Source organism: Zonotrichia albicollis, chromosome 5 (genome assembly GCF_047830755.1).
Source record: "Zonotrichia albicollis isolate bZonAlb1 chromosome 5, bZonAlb1.hap1, whole genome shotgun sequence".
Lineage (NCBI taxonomy): Eukaryota > Metazoa > Chordata > Aves > Passeriformes > Passerellidae > Zonotrichia > Zonotrichia albicollis.
The window spans coordinates 5,832,760-5,857,350 of record NC_133823.1 but is presented as its reverse complement, the minus strand read 5'-3'; the positions used below and the strand labels follow the sequence as shown (position 1 = coordinate 5,857,350).

General features: G+C 45.8%; 1 protein-coding gene across 6 annotated transcripts in view; it reads left to right on the top strand.

Moving 5' to 3' along the window:
- Positions 1-24,591, top strand: part of SLC4A11 (solute carrier family 4 member 11) — a 99,242-nt gene that overhangs the window by 15,924 nt on the left and 58,727 nt on the right. For all 6 annotated transcript variants that reach the window (XM_074540573.1, XM_026798113.2, XM_014272904.3 and 3 more), the window contains exons 2-4: positions 1,965-2,015; positions 13,195-13,338; positions 22,836-22,882. In XM_074540573.1, coding sequence (XP_074396674.1) covers positions 1,965-2,015; positions 13,195-13,338; positions 22,836-22,882 — 242 coding nt within the window. The remainder of the gene's footprint in view (positions 1-1,964; positions 2,016-13,194; positions 13,339-22,835; positions 22,883-24,591) is intronic.

The following is a 24,591-nucleotide window of genomic DNA, read 5'->3' as shown; positions in this document are numbered from 1 at the left end:
GCCAATCTTTGGGATGCTGCAGCTGGAAGGAATTTCTGAGGAAGAAACCAACCAATTCCTGATCATTAGACAGCATCAAGCCACAGAATAGCTGTGTTCAGTTGAAGGAAGAGCAGAGGGTCTCATTTTGCCCAGTGAAAGATGAACATGTTGCTTCAGGCTCCCTCAGAAGCCATAAGAGGAGTGAGAAATGGATAAACCATCCTGCTGGGAATGTGGGTTCCTTGGGTAATCTGCCCGCCGCCGAGGTGTATTTTGTTTGTTTCCCTGAAATACGTAAATGCAATCATTGCACAATAAAAGAGTCTTTTAAAACTTTCCTTTGATCATTAACATGCTAATCAGTCTGGATGGATCTTCTCCTTCCCTTCCAGGTGGAGGGAAACAATTGACTCGTGTAATGGGTGCCCCTTGGCCACAGTTCGGTGCCGTTTGTTCCTCCAGCCCATTGTTCTGGGATGAACTTTGGAACATTGTGTTTCTCCTTTGGACCAGACACTGGAATTGCCCTCTGGTTTATGTGCTGGCTATTTTATTTTTATTTTTTTTTTCCCATAGCCATCAGGGTATCCCTTCAGGATCCTGTGGGCACTGGAATGTCTGAGTGGTGACAAGTGACAGGGCTGGGAGGTGCTGCCGTCAGTGACAAGTGGCTTTACATCCGTCATGTGCACAAGGGCTCCCGTGGGACCAGCAGCAATTGTGAGCCCTGAAAACATGGCACACTGTACAAGGGAATAAAGAGCCTGCAACCTGGGAGCCAGAAGTGATGGGGCAGAGAAAGGCTCTTTGGGAAACAGTGTCATACCTCAAAGGAAAAGCAGGAAGCCTAATCTGTAGAACAATAAGGCAGGCAAAACCTCTTTCCTTGTTGGCCCAAATTCATCCCAGGCTTGCGTAGGTAATGTTTGATTAGCCTAATGAGCTGGGGAGAGACACAGCAAACCTATTCCTCTTTCTGATTGCATTTTGGCTGGCAAGAAGTGTGTGAAGAGGCAACATCGAGTCCCACGTTTCCAAGGGGCTGCTCGGGTGATTCTTGCTCAGGGCTTGAAATCAAGGGCTCTGTTATTGATGGAAAATGAGCCATGCACCTGTCCAGGGGCACTGCTGCCCACACAGGCTGAGCTGTCACATTTTGTCAGCCTTCAGAGCAGCCAGGCTGGGTTTGGGCAGCAGGCTTTGGTCACACCTGAGAGCAGGTGCTGCTGTGCTCTGTTATCACACCAGTAGATGTTCAGTGGCTGCTTTGCCAGCAGTGAATTGCAGAACTGACTCAGTAGCAAAACTCCTGTTCCTAATAAATGCTGGGGATCCATCCCTGCTGCTGCTGTGTTGGTGGATTTGCTCTTGCTCAGCATCATTTCCCATTTGTGGCTTCCTCACCAGACCCTGTTGGTGCAGATGGTGTTGCCTGCAGGACCTCAGCTCAGGAAGTGGGCCAAGGAAGGCTGGAGGGTTCTGGGGCTTATCTTCAAGTGCCAAGCACTGTTTGGGGGATATCCTAATGATTAGGAGTAGCAGGATGGAAAATGAACTCCCATTTTCATAAAATTGAGTTGTTTTATGTAAATTAAACTGGTTATTTTGTCTGAGCACAAGGTACTACCCGGGCTTCATTGTGGCTAGTATTTTTATAAAAACATTTCAGATGTTTAGTTTGTGTTTTTGCTGACGTACTTGTTCAGGTTTGGTAAATCCCTGAGATGATCAGAGTCATCCTGATCTTTAGCCTTGCTCTTTTGTGGTCCCAGCCCAGGATGTCTGACACTTTTTTGCAAGTACTGCCTGTGGCTGTAAAGGAAATTTCTGGTAAATACTATAATATCAATAAGCAAAAAGTTACATTTACCACACAGGAAAATCTGATGCCTGCAGTATTTTGGGTTTGGCTTTGTGCTGTAAAGTGAAGACATTCAACATCTTGATGATTCTCATGTTTCATTTTTTTCTGTCTTCTCCAGAGTCTCCACCAGCAGCGATGTCAAGAAATGGATACTTCTTTGAAGAGAGTGGCAAGTATTATTTGACTTTTTTTGCACACACACCTTATTGGAGGGAGAGCTGCACTGCAGGGGTAGCTGCAAACCTGCCATGGGTGATAGAGAATCCATTCAGCTGAAGTGTGATGTGAAAACAGTCTGGTGTGGTGCTTGTGTAATCCAGTACTGGGAGCAGGCTCCGTGTTTTTAAATCCTGTAGATGTTTGAGATAGGCAGTAAATAATCAACTCCACATTGTCATCAGTGACTGTTCTGGGTGGCTCCTTGTTTTTCAAGTTCTTTTGTGATGTTTTCCTGTCACACAGCCTGGCAGGTGTATCTGCTTGTCTTTTTCTGGAGTGGGGATCATGCGTGGGTGTTGGATCCCTTTGGAGACATCCTGCCAAAGAGCATCAAGCAAAACTTGGATGGCTCTGGCAGACACATCTTCTACTGCAAAGATTTTTTTTTTTCTTTGAAGCAAGATGAAATGGTGGCATTTGAAAATTTGGATCATCTGCCTCAACTTGGATCATCTGCCTCAAAGATGACTGAGACCTTGGAGGTAGTGAAGTTCCATCTTCTCTGCTGATTTTGGAGAAGTAGGATCATGGAATAATTTTGGTTGGAAAAGACCTTAAAGATAATCTTGTTCCAACCTCCTGCTCTGTGTTTTTCCCCAAAACAGCATGTATTTAGGGAATTAGGGAGAGATCTCCTGGAGAATTCCAGCCTCTTCAGGAAGTAGTCCCTGAGGGCTTGGGGCTTCCTGCCCTTGGAAGTGCTGGAAATATTCAGGACTTCCAAATGGTGAGAAAAAAGACTAAAATTCTCTGGTTATTTAGGCCCTTAGATGCTTGTAGCTGTCACAAGGCTCATCTTTCTTGTTCCAGGCTGGGCCAAGCCTTAGGTTGACATCTGGAAGGGGAAGTTGAATGTCTGCCAGATGTCAGCTGATCCAGCGCCACTGGTGACAGCACTTCCTTTGGCACTGGCTCTCCCTTTCTCGTACAAAGAACAAATTTTGGGGAGTCAAAGGACAAAACTGGAAGCCAGTCCTCTCATCTCTAGCCAGAGGTGTTCTCTGGAGGCTGGGTTGAGTTGCAGAAGGGCAGAAAATCCTGCTTGACCTCAGGAAGGATTTCTAAGGGCATATGGGGTGTGAGGTTTGGGTAGCCCTGCTCCTTCCCTCCTTCCCACCTGGCTCGTGGGCTCTTGGGATGTTGTTGGTGCTTTCCTGAGGACTGGGAATGTGAGAGAGCGACCCAGGTTGGGAGCTGGGGAGGTGACTGAGCCCCCAGCATCTGCCTGAGAGCAGTGAAAGGGTTTGAGGGGATACACTGCTGATTTTGGCAGTACAAGCCCCTACTTCTTCCCCAAACCCTTCTGCCAGAGCCCAGCTGTCTGTCCTGACATCTTAGGTGCCTCTACATGTCCCCTTTCAGGACTCAGTCTTGCCTTCTTCAAACTATCCCCACAAACAACAAAAAAAACCCCAAAAGCAGATCTCTGAATGTTTTTTTCTTCTTGTGGCATCTTCTGAGAGCGGCTTCTTCTTTTGTCGACTTGGTGCCATGGCAATGGGCATTTCTGCCCTGGATTTGTGGTATTACTCATCTTCCTCCTTTGTCTTAAGGAGACAGCACCTTGGAGCTGCCTCTGAGGGCTTTGAGGAGCTCTCTGGTGCTTTCCTGTTGTGCTTGTGTGGTTTGGGGAAGGAGGGGAGGTTCCTCCTCGGCCCTTGTTGTGCTGTGATTGGAAATACACTGGATTTCTTGGTTATTTCACTCTCAGAGCTGCTGTCACTCTTACTCCTCATTACAAAGTGACCTTTTGGAAGAGTTCAGCTGCTGTGGAGTGATGAGTCACCTTGTGCTGCTCGATTGCACCGAGGCCTTGGGGTGGATGGACAGCACATCCCAGAGTGTGTGCTGGTGTGAGCGCTCCCACCCCGCGGTGCTGCTTTGGTGATCTCTCTGCAGGAGTTCTGTGCCCTCAGATTCTCAAAGCCTTCACCCCAAAACGTCATCAGGGCTGCAGGAAACCACAGATAAAGATGTTACCTTTTCACAGGGTTTCAAAACAGCTTGTTTTGAAATGGGGTATGAAATCACCCAGCTTGTGGGGATCTGCCAGGCAGGAGATGTTTTTGCCCCACCTCTGAAGCAATAAAAATCCCCAGTCCCCCTAGAAAGAAAAAAAAGAAACCTCTTAAATTCTGTTTTTTGGACATTTTCCCCCTTTTCTCAGCAGGGCAACATCTTTTGATATTCTTGCTCTGTGTAGAGTGGAGCTTTTTTCCTTATCTCCTCCTGGGATCTTGCAAATACATATGGTTTTCTGTATTCTTAGTAATTAGGATGTTTTTGTTTCTGAGCATATCTGAGGCTCTCTTCGGAGCCTGGGTCTGTCTTTTGCCAGCTAACTTTTCTTTACCCTTCTTGTGTTCTCAGCAATGTTAAAATTTAAAAGTTGAAAACTCATTTTCAGTTGAAAGGATTGTAGTGAGCGTGATCTTGGCTGCAGCACCTAAGCAGAGCTTTGGAAGAACCTCCTGGATGTTTACATCCTTAAAAACTTCAAGTTTTTAGTAATTTGTAGCTCTGGTAATTACTGAGGAGCTGGGGAAAGCCCTGAAAGGATTTTCTAGTGAATTAATATGTGACTATTTGGGAAATTCAGAGGTTGTTATGGTCCCAACCATCTCCCAGCCTAACTAGCTAAAAGTCTGGAAAGTTCATCAAGGAAATCAGCTTTGAGTTCAAGTTTTCCCTTATTTCTGGAAGAACTTGAAAGCCACTTTTGTGGCTTTTAGTGCCTTGCATGAGGTAAATACTTACAAGAGGTAAATATTTACAAAAGGTAAATACTTACAATGTAGCTGGGAAAAAAATCTGGTGAGGAGTTTGTTCTGTACAGGCAATATTAAGAGGAAAAAAAAGGAAATAAATTTGTGCCTGCCCAGCTGGACATTTCTGATTGAGGGTGGTGGCAGCAGATTTGATAACATCTGATGGCCATGGTCTGTTTTCAGCCCATGTGTGCTGTCAGTTTTAACAGTTGTCCTGTGCCATCTTGCTGATGAAAATCCGTGTTTTTACTCATTTTTTGAATATCTGGAAGAAGCCTCTTGCACAAACAAACCTGGCAGGGCCTGATGGTAATTGGTGTCCCCCTCCTTGCGTGTTAAAGTCACTTAAATCTTCTGTAAGGTTGTTTTGACAAATGAGTTTTCTTTGTGGTGAGTGTGAGTGAGTAATGAGATGATTGTGGAGCTCCAATCCAAACCTGGGGATAATTGGAGTCCTGATAAAATGCAGCTCAGCAATCAGGGCTCAGAATTAACTCATCAAGCCCCTCATTGTCTATTGGGAGCATCCTGCACCCTCCTTGTGGAAGTGGAGCTCTAAAAGCACTGGAATTACCTGCAAGTGATTAAATTCTGCCGAAATTGTGATGAGGTTTTTAACTGAGCCAAAAACTTTCCCTGATAAGACACAAACCCAGAAGTTTTCTGGTTCCTCTTGCAAAATCTGAGGGAAGGAATCCCAGTGCAGTGCTGGGGATATCTGAATTGTTGCATTGTTTGAAAGCTGGCTCAACAGATCCTGCAGCATAAATTTATTTTTTTTTCTGGTCTTCCAGAGCAAATCCCTCACTGCCTGGTCTCCTCTGACTTATTAATTGGTTTTGCTGGCACAATAAATCACAGTTGTGTTGAAGGGCCCCAAGGCCCCAGTCTGGCTTGGGATGTTTGGATATATTTTATCTGCTTGTTTTTGTTTTTCAGTTTGCAGTTCAGCTTGGTATGTGTTCTGGGGGAGTTTTCTTTCTTCTTCTTTTTTTTTTTTCATTTTTTAAAATATATTTGACTTTATCTATCTTGGAATTGTTTGCTTAAGTAGGAGATTAATTTAAATGTTTTTTTGAAACAAATCCTTTCACAATGGGTTTTTTCCCATGAGATGCCCAGTTTGCCAGCAGGAGATGAACTGCTGCTACCTGTGGGAGAGCACCAGGAGATGGCTCACAGGTCTCTTGCACATTTTTATTTCTGGAATTATCAGGAGAAAAACCTTTAATAAAATACCAAAAGGAACAGGAACACCCCTGATTTCTGAGGGTTCTGCTGCAGCACTGAAACTCCACATGCTCCTGTGTTCTGCAAAAACAAAACAAAAAACCCCCACAACACTCCACTGAATTACTTGGATTATTCACAACATTTCCTAGAAATCTGGCTGCAAAATACAATACTGGAATTAATTCAAAAGTGCCTGGGTGTTGTTTGTTTTGTTTTGTTTTTGTGTTGGTTTTTTTTTTTTTTTGGAGAGTTTTTTTTTGCAGCAGCAACAGATCAGTTCTTGGAGCTCTGTTATGAATTATCACTGAAGTGGCAGGGGAAGCCTGATGTTTTCATCTGGCTCTTCATGACAAAAGGCTGGAGTAGGGTTGGGAAGATGCAGCTGAGGTTGTGGTCAGCCAGTGGTGCAGGGCTGTGGGAGAGCTCTGCTCTTGCTGACTCACCTGCTCTGCACTTTCTACCTCTGCTTTGGATTTTTTTTTTTTTTTTTTGCTTTTCCAAGAGGAGGTTGTGGTTTAATCTGTGCTCTTGAGCTTAGGTAATGGATTGACATCATCCTAGCAGGTGGTCATTGCTGTAGAAAATATGTATTTTGTAGAGAGCCAAAAAGCTTCACCCAACACTCTTAAGGTACCTGTGGAAAGTCTGGCATTGGGGGACACCTCATGTAAATCCTGTTTACATGATCTGAAGATCTGCCTGTGCCAACCCAAATTATTTGGTTTAAATCTAGAGTGATTTACTGAGTTGGGACCCTGAAGAACACCTCTTCCACCCTTCCCATGGGCAGAGTTACCTTCCACTTAACCAGGGTGCTCCAGGCTCTGTCCACACACTTGCAGGAATGAGGCAACCAAAACTTCTCTGTGAATCTTAATAGTTTTTCTAACCAAGGTATTCAGGATAAGCTCTGGGGGCTCCTGGCTGATGAGTTTGCTGCAGCAAACCCTCAGCAGTCCAGCCATGAGGTTTGGGGACACCCCCAGCCCCCCAGTTGGTCCCTGTGGCTGCCAGGGGTAAATAAATCTCTTGTGAGCCTTGCCAGGGACTCTCTCAGCTGTGAACCAGAGAAAAAGCTTAAAATCCTAGCAGGCATCCAGATTTATTTAATCATTGTGGCTCTCAGTTTTAGCAGGGTGAGAGACAGCTTTGGGTGCTGCTGGCTGGCTGCAGCCTTGCAGTTGTTCTTGTCTGTGAAATGCAATCATTTGTTAGGAAAGAAGAGGATTTTTATGACTTTTGTCGTGCAAAACAAAGCCCAAACTTTGCAGTTCAACCTCAGCAGGGATGTGTAAAATTTAGGTGTGCATTTACCTAAAAAAATATCATTATAGCAATGTAATTGCTCTCATTTTGTCTGGGAAAAAAGAGAATTATTTTGGTAAGTGGGTGATTTTGCTGGAATCAGCCTGTGAGATGTGCCCACAAACTTGCTGTGGTTCATGTGGGACTAGGGTGATGTTTACACCTTTTTTTTTCTGGAATGTTCTGGAGATTGGAAAACTGATCACACTTGCACAAAGTTCTTCCAGATCTCTCCAGAATCCTCCAGCTGCTCTCTCCCTGCCTGAGTTACCTGACTGGAAGGTTGCCTAGCCTATGGAGGCACCAGGAATTTGTGTTTCCTGTGCAGAGTGGAAAGGTCACTTTGGAGGTGGCTGCTCCATTATTAACTGAGTTTCCTTTTGCACCCAAAGTTTGGGATTTGGGTGTTTTCCAAGTGGTGCAGTGAATTGGAGCCTGCAGGGACTGAAACAAACCCTCTGAGAGCTCAGGTTAATTAAAACTTCATGCCTTTCTTGAAAATCAGTGTCTATTCCTGGCTAGAGCAAGTTAAAAATCCACAAGGAGAAAAATTAGGTGAAGATGACTTTTTTAACTCAATACCAGCATTACCAAGTGAGTTTTTAGGCTTAAATCTCTCTTTGAGTTCCTTAATACTCTGTTACAACCAGGAACTGGGGTGCTCCAAAGAACCAGGCTGGATTTTAGGGTAATGCCCATATCCCATCTGATGCTCCTTTACCTTTAAAAGCTATTGAATATACATTATTATCATTGATTCCTCTGACCTTCTGTACTTGACCTGTAATTCCTCTGAGAAAATGGATGCAAAAATGGTTTTCAGGCTCTTCCAAAACAATTTGCTGCCTTCTGTGCCTAAAAACTCCCTTGAGGAATCTGAAATGGCTTTTAAGGTGACAAGCTGATAGCATTGGATTGCCAATCACAGCTCAAAAAGCCTCTTTTAACGTAGTTTGAGGTCCCTGGCTTTCTGAGGAGAGTTTTTGGGAGGGGTGAAGAGGACGAGATGCAATTCCATGATTCTGGAAGCCTGGGCTTGGATTTGACAGAGGGAATAAGCACTGCTGTAGATGAGAACAATTTTCCAGGCTTGGAGAAGAGATTGCCTTGGAAATTGAGGGTAAAAATCAGTTGCTTCCAGAAAACTGCTCTGAGTTAGTGGCTTGTGCCTGCAGATGTTGGCTAGAGCTCCACAAGTGGCTTTGTCACCTGAGAGGTTGTGCAGGGGCTGTGGCTGGAAAAATTCCAATCACCTGGGGTGTGAGAGGATGTTTTTAGTAATAAAGCTGCTTTTTCTCCCAGGAAATTGAGCTTGATTAAGGTTTTTGGCTTTCCTGGAGAAGCCTGCAGCCCTTGCTGCTCCCACTTCGGCTTTTCCAGGGAATTTATCTGACGTGGCTGAGGCTGAGCTTCCTGCTCAGCTGATTTCATTGGCCCAGGTGCAGCTGCCAGGTGCCACCAGAGCAGCAGTGGGACACTCAGTGCCACCACTGATGGCAGCAGCTGCAGTCACTGCTGCTCCCTACAGAGCCCTGAGCACTAAAAACTCAGCTCCAAAGCAAAATAGCTGCAGGGCAGGCACCTTGTCAGAGCTGTGAGAGGGCTGAGAGCAGCAGGAGCTGGGAGATGGAGCTGAGAATGTGAGGAAAGTAAAGAGAGAAGGCTGGGAATGGAATCATGGAATCCTGGAATGGTTTGGGTTGGAAGGGTCCTTAAAAGATCCCCCTTCACCCTCTTGCCATGGGCAGGAGCAGCTTCCATCAGACCAGGTTGCTCCAAGCCCCATCCAGCCTGATCTTGGGTGGATATTGGGATTTCAGAAAACAGCAGGTCTGGGATTAACTACAGAGGAAGGGCTGGTGTTTTGCAGGGAAATCACCAGAGAAATCCTAATTATTCTTCTTTTTTTCTTCCCAGCACCTGCATAAAATTGAGTTTATTTTCTACTTATTCTGGTTTATTTTCCTGTTGCATAGTATGGGCTGAGGGAAGCCCTTAAAGTAAAGGAGGATTTAAGGTGAAAGCATCTGCTGCTTCTGAGGGTGAGGAGGGGATTTTGTTGTTGCAGCACTGAAGGGTGCTGCTTGCTCTCCTTGGTCTCATGCACTTCCCATGTTTTTCCATTTCTTTGCCATGAGATGAGTGCTGCAGGGTGGTCTGAGGGGGATTATCCTGACCACGGTGTGTTCTTCATGGTGCAGGAGGGCTGCACTGGTCTGGGCCAGCTTTGACTGTGTTCCAGCTCCTCCTCAGCCAAACCTCTTTTCTCTCTTTCTTTTCTCTTTCTTTTCTCTCTCTTTTCTGTCTTTCCTCTCTCTTTCTCTCTCTTTTCTCTCTCTGTTTTCTCTCTCTCTTTCCCCCTCTTTCCCCTCTCTTTCTTCTCTCTTTCCTCTCTCTCTCCTCTTTCTCTCTTTTCTTTCCTCTCTCTCTCCCTTCTCTCCCCTCTCTTCTCTCTCTTTCCTTTCTTCTCTTCTCTCTTTCCTCTTTCTCTCTCTTTCTCTCTCTTTCTCTCTCTTTCTTCTCTATCCTCTCTATCCTCTCTTTCCTCTTTTTTCTCTCTTTTCTCTTTCCTCTTTCTCTCTCTTTCTCTCTTTCTCTCTCTTTCTTCTCTCTTTCCTCTCTCTTTCCTCTCTATCCTCTCTATCCTCTCTCTTTCCTCTTTTTTCTCTCTTTTCTCTTTCCTCTTTCTCTTTCTCTCCTTCTCTCTCCTTCTCTCTCCTTCTCTCTCCTTCTCCCTCCTTCTCCCTCCTTCTCTCTCTTTCTCCCTCTTTCTCTCTCTCTCTCTCTTTCTCTCTCTCTCCTCTCTCTTTCTTTTCTCCTTCCTTTCTCCATCCTTTTTTTCTCTCTCTCTGTCTTCTCTCTCCTCTCTCTCTCCCCTCTCTCTCTTCTCTTTTAGAGCATGTTTTGGGCTGAAGTGACACCTTCTGTGCTCAGGGCTCTGACTGGCCCTGTCACACAGCCCGTGGCACTTCAGCCAATGCTGCCTTCATCTGAAGGTGCCAACTTGCAGTGATAAAGATGGGGGGAGCATCAATTTGAAGATCTTAAACTCTCCCCCAGGAAATCTGATGCCAATGAAAAGGTGTTTAACTCTGCCCTCGGTCTCTGAAGCAACTGCTCCTGACAAAGCCTGTGAAGTGTTTCTGGGACTTCCATATGGAAACTTGGTTGGCATTTGCACAAATTCTGCAACAGCCACATCAGATCCTGCTCTGAACTTCTGCAAAACACCCATCAGACTTCCAGAGGAGCTGAACAGCTTCTGCTGTCGCTTGTGGCATCTGCTGCCCTTCAAGCAGCGGGGGTGGCACTCAGTGAGCATCAGGGAATGAGGGGGAAGCAGCTGCCAGGGCTGGAGGCAGGGCTGCAGCTCACAGGGAAGGTGCATCTGCCACCACAGAGCCTGCGTCACCTCGAGGTCACCCTGCCTTTGACAGGCGTGAATTGCTCATGGTTTCAAGCTCCTGGCAGATGAAATGGGCTGAAGGATTCCAAACAGGAGTGATCTGAGCCTGGAGGTGCTTCAGTGACAGAGCAGACACCTGTCTGGGAGTGCAGTTCCTGTCCAGCCCAGGTTGGGGATTATTTGCAGGCCGAGTGTTTTGTCCCTGCCTTGCCCAAGGGACATGAGGCTCGGCTGCCTTTTGTTCTGCTCTTTCCTCCCCTAAAGAGGGAGGAACAGAGGATGCTTCCCTTGCCAGAGTCCTGGCTGACCTCTGCCCAACCCTCTGATCCTGCTCCACCCTTGCCCTTCTTCCAGCTCCTGGGCTACTTCTGTCCTGTCTCCAGCCCTCTCTGGTTTCCACCACTGCCACCCTCTTATCAAACCACTTTCAGTGGTTGGGGAGGGGAATAAATCATTTTCCCTGCTTGGCTTTCCCCTATTTACCCATCTGATTCCTTTAGGACAGAGAAGAAAAGCTCAGCCATGTTCTCAGAGCTGGGTGCTCAAACCACCCTTATGTGACCCAGTGAGTGGGAAGGTTGGAGATGAAGCTCAGAACTTCACTGAGGGTGCAATCCTGGATGTGGTTGAGGTGGAAAAAGCCTTGGCCAGGGTGATTTTTTTTTTCCTCTGGATGTGGTTGAGGTGGAAAAAGCCTTCCCCAGGCTGTTTTTTTTCCTTTGCAGGGCTGCCCAAACTCTCCTGGCACTGAGGGGAATGTCAGCGCTGTGGGTGCTCAGCTTTGAGGAGAGATTATGGTGTCCATCGTGCATTTTGGAGGAACCAAACCCCAACTTTGGGACTTAGTTTGCGATTGAGATGCTTGTGAGGGACTTTGCAATACTTCTGATGGCAACAGGCACCTTGGCTGGCTGTTGTCCATCCCTTCCACATCTGCCAGCAGAGATTCCTTATCTGGTGGTGCCCTCAGCGTTCAGGTGTTTCCTGTACTTTCCTCACTTCACTTTTTTCTGTCTGGACAAGTTTCCATCGTGCAGGGCTGCAAACACCCCAAGCTCTGCCAGCAGCAGAGGGTGATATCCTCAGTGTGCTTTGCTGGATGGGGACAGCAGCACCCTGGATGCTTTTTGAAGCCTTCAGAACACTTCAGGGCTTATTCACATTAATTCCTGTCAGATTGTAAGGTGAAGGAGGCAGAGATCAGGAGGGGGGTTAATCTGAGGGGCTTTATCAAGTATCCCACACCTTTGATAAGTAGTTTAGGAGTCATCTGGAGGCTTGAAGCTCCTGCAGCCCCTTTGCACCCTCTGCACCCTCTGGGGGGATGCTGAGCTCCATCAGCTCGTGGCAGGAAATGCTGCAGACCCTGTCCTGTGTCACTGAGTTCCTGTTTGTGGCCTCACTCATCTGGGTTTGTGTTTTGTGGTGGAGAACTGTTGGCTCGATCCCTCAGAGGCAGCATGTGCTGCTTTCAGCTGCTGCCTCCACATTTGCTTATACAAGGCTTTAAAAAAAGCCATCAATATTTTAGTTTCCATTCAAGCCTCTGCCTTGGAGCTCCCCCTTTTCATTTCACTGTAGTGCCTAGAGCCAGCTAATGAAATATCTCCCTCCTGCTTCAAATTAGGCATAAAAGACTTGTTAGAAGATGAGGAGAAGCTGCTGAATAATCCTGGTAATGTAAAAATCGACATTCTATAATGTCCCTAATTCTCCTAATTAAACATGATACATGAGTGTGCTACAAGAGTCCTCCAGCTGCTCCCTAATGAGATGTTGCAGGGACCACTTTGCTGTTGGATGAGGCTGGGTTAAACTCTAATTAAAGCCTTGCAAAAGGCTAAGGAGTTGTCTGGTGTAATTAAGAAACTTGTCTCGCATTCTCAGTGCTGCCACCCCCAGTGACCTGCTCCTCTGCCCGTTGGGGAACTATGGGTCTCTCTGTCCATATCAGGTATCTCCTTGGAAACTTCTTTTATTTTTTTTCCATTTTCCCACCTGTAGTTTCAAATTGCCGTGTCCCAAAGCAGCGGCGCGGCCTTGGCTCGGTTGAGGTGTTGAGTTCGGGGTGGGCTGGGGCACAACTCTTACTTTTGGTGGTGTTTTTATGCAGCATTTTCATCCTGTGGTGGCTTTTACCTGAAGGGGAGCAAGGTGTTGTGGCTGAGTCTTGCTGCCCACACTGTTGGCATGAGGAAGAAGCCTCTGAGGCCACCCCAAAACATGCTGGGTGCCATTCCTTGAACGCCGCGGGGCCTCGCAGGGCCTCAGAGCGGCGCCTCACAAAGCCCCGGCAATGGCCGAGAGCCCCTCAAACCTGGACTCAGACTCGGACACCACAGACATCTCACTGCCAACAACAACAGCAACACGCCGTGAGAGCCTGCCCTCTTATGACACTCCCCTCTCATTGTCAGGGTACCTCAAGTGTGACACGGATGATGCGAAGGAGGAGGTGGTGAACGAGGAGCTCTTCGACGGCGTCAACTCCACCATCGTGTCCGCGGACAGCATCCGCTTCTTCGTCAACGTCAACCTCGAGGGCACTCCCAGCGCCACCGGTGAGTGGCCCCAAAAAATAGGGGTGGCAAAGGGGGGTTGGTGCTGCTGGTGGGATTTCATGGGATCACAGTAGATTGGGTTGGAAGGGATCTTAAATGTGATTTCTTTAAGGGTAGGGACAGCTTCTGCTAGGCCAGGTTGTGCCAGGCCCTGTCCAACCCATCCTTGAACCTTTGCTTCTGGCACAGTGTTTTAATATCCTCAGTGCTGATAAATGATGAGGACGGAGAATAGCCAAGCTATTCACCAAAAAACTTCTGTCATTTTGTTTTATTTCATATGCAATTTTTAACTTTTTTCTTTTGCACAAAATCCCGTTGGCTTAATTTCCCATAAAATCCAGTGCTGATACTTAGTGAATCCTTTGAAAAGTAAAGCTGGAAGAGGAAGGGAATACAGATCTAAACTGAAATCCTACATAGTGCTAAGCCAGATCTGAGAAACAGAGGTTTTAGGAGAAAAAAAAAAATCAAGCTAAAGAGGTTTTTTTTTGTGGCTGGTAGCTGTGACAATCTTTCTTAGCTGTAGCAACCATTTTATTTTTCCAGAAAATGTTTTCAGTTTTAGTAAGATAAGTAGTTCTGAATTAGACAAAACTTAACCTTCTTTATTCCCTGGAAGTGTTCAAGGCCAGGTTGGATGGGGCTTGGAGCAACCTGGTCTGGTGGAAGGTGTCCCTGCCCACAGATGGGGGGTGGAACTGGGTTATCTTTAAGGTCCTTTCCCACCCAATTTGTGAAAGTTGAATTTTGTGGGATATACCTGGGAAAACACAGCTCTGGGATACAGAGCAGCCTGGACTTGTCCCAGCAGCCGGAGCCTGCCTACGTGGGCTATTTTAGAGGTTAAATGCACAGGCTGTGGCTTATTCTTGGTGTCACAGTGTCAGACAGTCCTTTAAGTTTGTTAAAAGTTATTTTTGAGTTACATGCAAATCCCAGTCGATCTGCAGTGAGCAGTTACTGGGAATGGTGATGCCCACTAGGCGCAGCCTGGACTCCTGTTTGACTGTCTTGGAGTCTACTTTTTGACTCTGAGCAATGACTTGAACTTAGGAATAATATCCAGCAATTTCCAAGCCTGCAATTTTACAAATGCCATCTTAATTGAAAGATTTAAGGGAACTGTGCTCTGCTATGACAAGTCAGGACTCAATGCCGTGGGGTGCATTGTTTGGGGATGAGGAATGCAAGTGCTGTGGATTCTTCTGCATCTGAAGAAGTTCACTTTCCTTGTGTGTCCTTGTGGGCTTTTTTTTGTTTTCCCTTCCATTCAAAACAGGACAAAAAAGGCTGCCTTATTTCCCTGAAGCATTGCTGTTTGTGCTGGTGATATTAGTTGTATCCTTTTTTTTTTTTTTCAGCTAAGATGATCAGAATTTTTAAGGAAAATTTGATTTCTGGTGTGTTGGGGTCCTGTTTGAAATGGAACGCTGGAGATTTTTAAAATGAGTTTCAGACAGAGCAAAACGCCAAACTTTCAATAAGGGGATATGTGGAAAAATAGATTTTTTCCCCCTTTTACAACATCAAAGTGATCCAGGTAGCCAAAATCCAACTTTTTCACTGTTATGCAAAGCATTCATCAGGGTCCAGGGGTAGGAGTCATCTGGGCTATCAGTTCTTTTATAGAGATGGTTTTACTGGATTTCCTACAGGCTGGATTTATACACATCAAATCAGTCTGTGGCTGCCCAGGGCACAGCTGATCCTCCTGGAGGGGTGGCTGAGATGAACCCCTTAAAATCCTCCAAGAAAAACACCCTGAACTTCTGAAAAAAATACCCAGTTCCCAAACTGAGGTTTAATTATGCCAGAGCCAAGGTGTGTCTGGGAGTGAATTGTTCCCTGCACAGAAATTCCCTTCCATCACTGCCACTCTTTGGGAGGTTTGTTTTTATACTCAGGTTTTGATTTCCTAGAGCAAAGCTGGAACTGAACCTTTGCAAGCTGGAAAGGAGGAGGAAATAAAAGTGGGGTTTCTCCAGGCAATGCCAGAAACCCCAACACCTAATTTCCTACCCCTGGGGAGCTGGTGCACCAGGATCCTACAAAACCCTCTGTTGCTCTGAAAACACAGAGAAAAACCAAGCATGGGAATGGAATCTTTGCATCCTCATCTAATTTTCCTGCCTTCTCCAAGCTGGGTGAAATGTTTGAGTCAAAATGTGCTCTCTTGGCTGAATGTGGTGCCCAAACTCTCTCTTGCTGGAGATTTTTTGGGGTCAGCTGCTGTGAGTTTGCTGCCCACCTTAATAAAGGGCTAAAAGATCCAAAATTCCCATTTTGGAGGGGATGAGTTGGAACCCTGGGATGCAGGTGCTGGCAGGCAGTGAAGGTGGAATTACAGATGCAGTGACAGCTCTGCATCATCCTGTTGAGCTGTTCCTCTCTGTGTGATGTGTGTGCAGCTCTCCATGAGCATAATTGGATGCTCTCCACTGCAATTCTGTTTTTAAAAAGATCACTGTGTGGGATTAAGCTTTGAGCCAACAAAACACAGCACGACCAATAAAACCCCAACAAATGACCACTGACATAAAATACTGGGCTTTCTGCACAGGTGTTTGTAAAACAGGATGGCTTGAAGAAATCTGGGGTTTAAGGTATGGTCTGTCTTATTTTTAATTAATACTGGCTGCCTTTGCAGGGAGTACTGAGCCCAAAGCAGTGCAGATGCCTGAGCACTAAAATGCTGCTCAGTGGTGACATTTGGGTCATTTCTCCTGGGTGTTTCAGTGCTTCCTTGTGTTAACTGATGGAAGTTTTTTTTTTTTTAATTATTTTCTGCTTTTTATCCTTGTAACTTGGATTTTGGTGGTAACATTTGTTTTCAGCAAATATTCATAGCTCGAAGAGGAAGGTGGGTGTTTATCTGAAGCTGGAGGCTTTTGGACCTGGGATCTGCATTTTTGGGGGAAGATCAGGGTGGTTTTTAGGCTGAGGCTTTTTCTGAAGTCACAATAAATGTTTGCAAGTAAAATCACAGAATTGTTTGGGTGGGAAGTGACCTTTAAAGGTCATCTAGTCCAACACCCCTGCAGTAAGCAGGAATGTTTTCCACTACACCAGTTTGCTCCAAACCCCATCCAACCTGGCCTTGAACACTTCCAGGGATCCGGGGGCAGATCTCTGGGCAATTGGGCCTCACCACCCTCATTGTAAAATAATTTCTTTTTCAAGTCTAATCTAAATGTCCTCTCTGTCAGTGGGAAACATTTCCCCATTGTCCTGGCACTCCAGGCTTTTGTCCAGGAAACCTTTATCTGCAGCACACCTGGAATTAAATCCCTGCAAATAATTACAGCAGTTTGGTTTAGGCTGGGCCTTAAATTTAATGGACAGGTCATGCAAGTGAGTCTTGGGAATATGTGGGGGCATATCCTTGCCATCAGTCACAGCGTTCTTATCTCTTTGGCAGCTCCCTTAAATCAGCCAGGCATGTATTTTCATCATTTGGATCTTGGGTTTTTCTTTCAGTTTCAGGTTTTGAAACAATCATTTGGATCTTGTTCTTGCACTTTGGGCTTTTAAAACAGTTCTTTGGATGTTGTTTTTGTAGTTTGAGGCTCTGAAACAATTCACCTTCTCCTTACCCATATTGCAAGAGGTTTTGCACAGTATTTCTTTGAATTTAGGCACATTTCTCAAAGATTTGTGGAGCTCTCGCTGCTGAACTTTTCCCACTTGCAGCTGATGCTCAGACTGGAGATTTTAGAGAGTTTTGGGGAGAACAAGCCAAACTCCTTCCAGCAGTGAGAAGCCAATTGGAAAGCAGGATGTGGCTCTGCTGGGGTGTGGGGGGAAAGCAGCGGAACACCAGTTACGCTTCAGGAGAAATTAAAGGCTGTTCCACCCTGCTCAAACTGATCATTCCTAGATGATGTTTTTCAGTTTTGAGTTTTGCTCAGTTTTAGATTTTAAAACAATCATTTGGCTCTTGTTCTTGCACTTTGGGCTTTTAAAACTATTCTTTGGGTCTTGTTTTTGTAGTTTGAGGCTCTGAAACTCAGCCTCTCCTTACCTACATTGCAGGAGGTTCTGCACAGTATATCCTTAAATTCAGGCACAATTTCTCCAGGATTTGTGGAGCTGTAGCTGCCTTACTTATCCCACTTGCAGCTGATGCTCAGACTGGAGATTTTAGAGGTGTCTCCAGCAGTTTTGGGGAGCACAAGCCAAACTCCTGCCGGCAGTGAGGAGCCAATTGGAAAGCAGGATGTGGCTGTGCCGGGGTGTGGGGGGGAAGCAGCGGAACACCAATTACGCTTCAGGAGAATTTAAAGGCTGTTCCACCCTGCTCAAACTGATCATTCCTAGATACAGAGAATCAACAGTTTCCTGTGCTCCAGAGGCACACACGTGCACGCCCGCCGCCACAAAACACAGCATCCAAATCCTGGCCCAGCCCCTGCCCAGATGACTTTTTTTCCTTCAAGGGGACGAGGAGAAAAGCTGGATGCTGGCGCCAAGGATATTCCAGGGAGAGTAAGGTCCAGAGACAAGTGGTCTGGGCTTGAATGGGTATCACTCTGCACACAATAGTCACATTTCCTCACATTAATACCAAGGTCCTTTTTATGTCTCGAGGCACAATGCTGACCCACGCGTTCCATCTGATAACTCCTGTTTTAGCAGTTTGATGTCAGAGTGGGATGTTGGGCTCCTGAGGCTTCCTACCCTCTAATGGAAAGTGGATATAGCGATTGTGTGCCGGGGAGGGGACGGCCTCCCTCCGAATTTCCTGGCCAGGGTGTTTTCAAAGCGCTGCTTAGGAAGCTGAGGGAGGTGTGGGGGGAGCACGGGTGCTTCTGCACGGAGGCAGCAGCCTCCCTTCTCCGTGCTTCACCTTGGTGCTTTGGAGCAGCTAAATCCTCCCTGTGGGGTTTAAAGCGCGTGGAAAAAAATGCACATATTTCCTTTACTCCAAATTGATTGATAGAATCTACCACAGGTCGGTTTTTTTAATGAAATATTCAGCTTTTATAGCACATGACTGTGACAAGTGGCGCGTTGCCCCTAATCAATCTTTGTGATGTCCCCTTTCTTCCCAGTTCCCCACCCAGGAGTGTGAGGGATGGTTCTTCACCTGCCCTGCTGTTTTTGCTGCTCCACAATCCTTATTCCCACCTGCCTTTGGCCTGGAGATTTGTGGGATGAACCGAGCAGACTTCAGGCCCTTTTCCTCATCACCTCTTGTGGGAATGTGGGAATATGGAATAATGAAGGCACAGTTATTTATGTAACAATATTTAACCAAAATTACTCAAATCTAATGGTGATTAGTCCAAGCTCAGTACAGCAAAGCAAAGAATCCTGTTGCCCTGCTGTTTTTGCTGCTCCAGATTCCTTATTCCCACCTGCCCTTGGTCTGGAGATTTGTGGGATGAACCCAGCAGACTTCAGGCTCTTTTCCTCATCACCTGTTGTGGGAATGGGGGATAATGAAGGCACAGTTATTTAACAATATTTAACCAAAATTACTCAAATCTGGGGGTGATTAGTCCAGGTTCAGGACAGCAAAGCAAAGAATCCCTCTGAGATCCTGTTTGTGCAATCCCTTACTGCCAGTGGTGTGTTAGAGGTGTCACCAGTGCTCCTGACAAACTCCTGTCACGCCATGTGGTGATGGGGTTTTATTTAAATGTCTTTAAGGCAGATTTGAAAAGCAGAACAGTTTTTTTTTTTTCTGCTCACAGTGTGGTTTGACACAAGTGGCTGAGTCTCAGATTTGGGCAGACCCTTGATAAAAAGCAAAGATTAAATAGATTTTTTAGTTTTTTTAAGTAATAAGCCCTCACAATCTTAAATGCTTCCAGTCATACCAGGTCCTTGCTTTTTTTCAGGGAAAACCATGGAAGTGCTAATACAGTATTCTGCTCTGATTTATTTTACTGTGCTTATATATATTTACTGTGAAGATGCACCAGGGAGTGTTTGTAGAGCTAAAGAAATGTCCCCAGCCAAAAAGCTCTTTTTCTCCATTTTCCACTCCTTTTATCCCAAAATAAAATACTGTCTTAAGATGCTGCAAGCATCCAGTGGTGGCTCTGCTCCAAAGGCTTTTGGATCTTCTCAGGTGTTAAGGGCAGCACTGGGGACCTGGATGAGGAAAAGGATGGAAAGGGATCCTGGGTGAAAGGAGATCTCTTAAGACAAAAGGTGAAAAACCTTAAACTTTGGTGTTTGACTTTCAGGGGTTTGTTTTCAGGCTTGCATGGCAGATGTTGTTACCTAAGCAGGGGGTGGAGGGGAAGCAAGGAGGGGATTTTGTTTCTCTGGGTTGCTCTCAGGGATATTATCAGGGCAGCTGGGATGAAACCAAACAAATAAACTTCCAAGCATTAAATCTCATTTGTGTTGAAGTTGGACGGGGCCTGTTTGGAGAATAAAAGGAGAGACAGAGCGTGCCACGAGGTCTGATGGTGACAATTCCTCAGAGTTGTCACAGCTGAGCTCCCTGGGAGTCGCTCGTGGGGTTCCCAGTAACGCTCCGTGCCTGTGTGCACGCATCCCAGAACGTCGGGATGCGCGTGGCGCCTTGATCTGCCTGCCAGGGGATGTCGGGGATGCGTTGCTGACTTTTTGGCTTTTCCCCTGGGCAGGACCTGGAGCAGAGCCCAACAGATAAGCTCAGCCACCCCTGGCAGCTCTCCCTCACACACACAATAATGCCCCTTGCTCGCTCGCTTGCCTAAAATAGGCTTGTGCTGCCTGCTCTGTCCAGCAAGGAGGGCCGCAAAAATAGACGTGAAAATTTCACGTGATCCCGACCTCCCTGTAGAGTTTCATTGTGACATTCAGGTGTGAAATCTCAAATTACTGAGATTTTCAAGTTATTACTCTTGGCTGAGGAGATTGATGGGGGGTTTCTGGTAGGGTGAATCCAGGGTTTTTTGCCATATCATCTCCATGAAGGGCTCCTTTGTGGAGGTGCAAGGGCCAGTGTGTTGATTCTTTTTACCCCTCCTTGGCTGGAGAGAGGTGGAGATGGTGCTCTGGAGGAGGAGAAAATGAGTGGCAGGCTGGTGGTGATTGGACTTGAGCTTTGGATGTGTCATGGGCAACCTCCTGCAGGGTTTGATCCCACTATGCCCAGCAGGAAATAAATGGATATTTATTGTGAACAAGGCAGAAGAGCACTTGAGAAGACTCTGTGTATTTTTCCCTTCCCTTTGTCATGTTCCAGTGGATTTGCTGCTATCCCTGAGTGATTTTTGTAGCACTCCAGTGAGCATTTAAGATACCAGCCCAGAACTGGGATGGACATGCCCGTCCATCTCCTTGCCTGGATTAAATCTGAGCCATGTGTTGTTGGGATGAATGATGAATGAAGCTCTGGGCTTTGCAAAATGCCACCTTCCATACCCAGAACAGCTTTTTTGAGAAGTTTGAAAGATCCTGGTCCAACAGATGTAATGAGATGTTTTTGCTTGTGTTGATAAAGCAGCACTTGGTGCTCCTCCAGCTGGGTACGTGAGAGAGCTGTCAGCAAAGATTGATACACCTCGAAAATGATAAGAGGAACCAAGAGCTGCTGTCTGATAAAAGCACAACAAGAATTTCTGTTCCATTTCCATGTATCCATGAGGACAGGCTGCAGCTCTCTCTTCAGCATGTGCCTGCTATTGTTCAGGATTGTGGGTATTTTTTTTGTCTCTCCAGAACTATTTCTTGCAAAAGCAGATAAACCAAAACATGTTTTCTCCTCAATGAATATTTATGGGCTTCCAAATCTCCCCGCATACTTCTGCATGTGTAATTAGGCTGGAAGTTGGGTAAGTGAGCATTGGAGAACTACAGATGTGAGAGCCTGGGGAAAATGCTTGATGTTTCTGGTTTATTTGGGTGCTTGCTTTTTAATAATAAATTGCACTTTTTAGATGAAACAGCTTGTGTTTTCCAAAAGGCACAGCAAAAGCAGGAATAATTGGGGCTGTTGCAGCAGCAGACTTGTCTGGTTAAGTGATGCTTTTAATCACATGTGCAGCATCCAAGTGAAATTTGGGAGAAGTTGGGTGATGTAACCGAAGCCTCTGAACCACCTCATTGTGTTTAGGGGGAGATGAAGTCAATCCTTTCCCTCTTTTCTACAGCTCTGCTTCCACTTTGAGTTGGAGCCTTTGAACCCCACTGAGGGCAAAACTCAAATTTCTGTTTGATCAGCAATGATTTTGTTTAAAGCAGCTTTCTGCATGTAAAAGATAATAGTTTTTTTGGTTTTTTTTTGGAGTTCTGGAGTTTTAACATGAGTTGCACCCTCAGCTGATTTTTGAAGAGTAGCAGGGCTTGGCTTGAAGGTGAGTGGCCAAGTCATGGGATTGCAGCAGCTCTTACAGGTTAGGATTTGGAAGTAGAGCTCTGGAAAGGAAGCAAAACCCTCATCTGAATAACTGTAACTTCGTGTTACATCTCTGTAGTTTTCCACAGCTTGGCCTCTGGAAAAGTTTTGGTCTTCAGTGGGTTTTTCCATGCTGCTGCTGCTGTGCTCATTCAAATTAAAGCTGTTCATGTGCTTCATTTTGGTTGCAGCTCAGGCTTTTGGGGGGTTTTTTTGGAGAACTTAAGGAGAAGGATGCCAGGCTGGAAGTGTTCAAGTCCATGTTGGATGGGGCTTGGTGCTGCCTGGTCAAGTGGAAAGTGACCTCAGTGGTCTTTATGATCCCTTCCATCCCAAACTGTTCCATGATTCTCTGCAAAGAAAGTACCTGTGGGACAAATAATGCCACAGAGAAGCTGCCTTAGCTGCAAGGACTCGGCTTTTGGCAAATACAGCTTGATTTTGTTTTGTTTTGTAGCTGATACCCAAAAAATGCTTTGTAGTTACTCTAAGAAAATGTTATTGTTGGCTCTTGGAAGTTTGAAGTGGGAATTTCCCGGGTTCCCCCATCCTGTGTATTCAATGACATTTACTAGTCCCTAAACAGCAGTTTTCTTTCCCAAGAGTTGTGTTGCTTTCTCCTCAGATTTATGGAGGCAGCGTGGTGAGTTGACAGGACATTAATGTGCTCATCTTGGAGTCACTGCCTGCAATCCCTTGGAAGTGCCTGGCTGTTATTGTTGACTCCTTAACGAGGACAAGGAGGGTTTCCAAACGAGGGTGACTCATGAAATCGTAGCCTCAATCTATCAAACAACGATGCATTGGATTAAATGATTACTTCAAGGATTAGGAGTTGGATTTTTGGGGAGGTGGAGAGGGAGGGGAGAGAAGGGAAGAGTAAAAATACATCAGAGTTACAAAAACCCAGCCAAAAAAAGCTGCAAGACACAATCCCCTAGTGATCAGATAATGCCAATCCAAGCGTGCTTGGTTCACGCTTCCAAAATGGGAGATGTTGTAAAAACTGAATCTCTGCTTTTCTCTAGAGATCATCCCCTGCCAAGAGAGTGATGCTTCACCTCCTCCTGAGCCTCCTGCTCGGCTCCTGCTGCCCGTCAGGTACCTCTGATAGTAACACTCTTCTGATGTGGGTTTTTTTTCTCCTTCTTTCCAGCTGAAAGTGAAGGTGCTGGCTGCGTGTTACTGCACACATCAAGGAAGGTAAGTAGAGGTGCTGTGTGACCAATTTGGTTTTTTCATCATCCAGAAGTACAGAAAAGGATCTTAAAACACACTTGAGGGGCTGCTTGTCGCTGGCCTAAACAAAAGGCATTTAAATGCTTCTTCTCTTCAATTCCTCTCCCTTTCTTTAAAGCTAAAAAGCCACGTGCTGCTCATTCTCAGAACAATTTCTCTGTAATTCTGATTGTTCCACTGCTTTTTGTCCCAGACAATTCCTTGACATGTTAATTCATCACTTTCTCTTCTGCAGCTGCCTCCACAGGGATCCAAGTGTGTCCTGGCTGCTGAGCTCCTCTGGAGCTGGAAACAGAGACACCCAGCAGACATGGCTGGGGTTTGGTTCCCTCTTTATTCCAGCTATTCAGTCATCCTTCAGGAGGTTCAGCAGGAGTGAAATCCCTGGAAACAAGCAGGCTAGGAGGGGGATTAGGAGCCCACACTTAGTTTACACTTGCTCCTGAGACTGTAACTCACTAATGATAAGGTGAAAGTGCAAAAAAAAACCTCTCTAGGTTTTGTTATTCAAACGTTCAGCTATGGAAGGGCACAGAAATTACTCAGGGAGGAATTGGGTTGGTTTTTAATAACTTCTCTGTGAGGGTGGGCAGGCTCTTGCACAGGGCACCCAGAGAAGCTGTGGCTGCCCCTGGATCCCTGCAAGTGCCCAAGGCCAGGTTGGACAGGGCTTGGAGCACCCTGGGATAGTGAAGGTGTCCCTGCCATGGCAGGGGTGGCACTGGGTGATCTTTGAGGTCCCTTCCAGCCCAAGCCATTCTTTAATTCTCTGATTCTGCATTTAGTACTGTGTGAAGTTTTGCCTTTAGAGTTGGGAGGCTCTTGGTGCGTTAAGTTGTCTTGACTTTGTGCCTGAAGGAGTTGCCGTTGTCATGGGAACTTGTAGCATCACTGATCCTGGGAAATCACAGAATCATTTAGGTTGGGAAAACCCTCTAAGGTCACAAATCCTACCATTCCCCCAGCACCGCCAAGGCCACCACTGACATGTCCCCAAGTGCCACATCCACACAGCTTTTAAACCCCTCCAGGGATGGGGACTCCACCACAGCCCTGGGCAGCTGTGCCTGTGCCTGAGATCTTGGATTTCAAGCTTTGCTGCAGGTTGTAATTTGAAGTTTTAGTTTGTCCAGCCTTGTCAGCTTTGGGGGCTTTTTAGGGAATCCCAGAGAGCTCTTTAATTCTGCTTTTCTTTAGGACTCTAAGACAGCTCAAATCCTGGAAAGATATTTCAGAAGTGTGAATTAGTAGTGGGAGGAAATGTGTGATAGCTTTAGAAACCTTTTCCCCAAGTTAACAAAAAACCCCAAAGCAAATCAATACCAAAGAAAACACCACCCCAAACAAAGCCACCACCAAAAAAAAATTTAAACATTGTTTGGTATAGAATCATGGAAAGTTAAAATAAGCAATTCTATGCTCTGGAATGAAAAAGTCTTTATCCCTAATTTGTCTTGTCTAATCCCAGTGCCAAGGTTCTCAGTCATACACACTTGACTGAAAGTAACCTGAGAACTTAATCACTTAAAAGTGCAAATTCTAAGCCCAAACTCAGGATCTGCCTCTGATAAGAAATAGTTGGAAACTGCTAACTCATAAGTGTCTCTTCTATTTTGTTTTTCCTTTTCAGAGCTGTAGGATTCTTGCTTTTTCTGGCCTGTAGTTCATGCTTG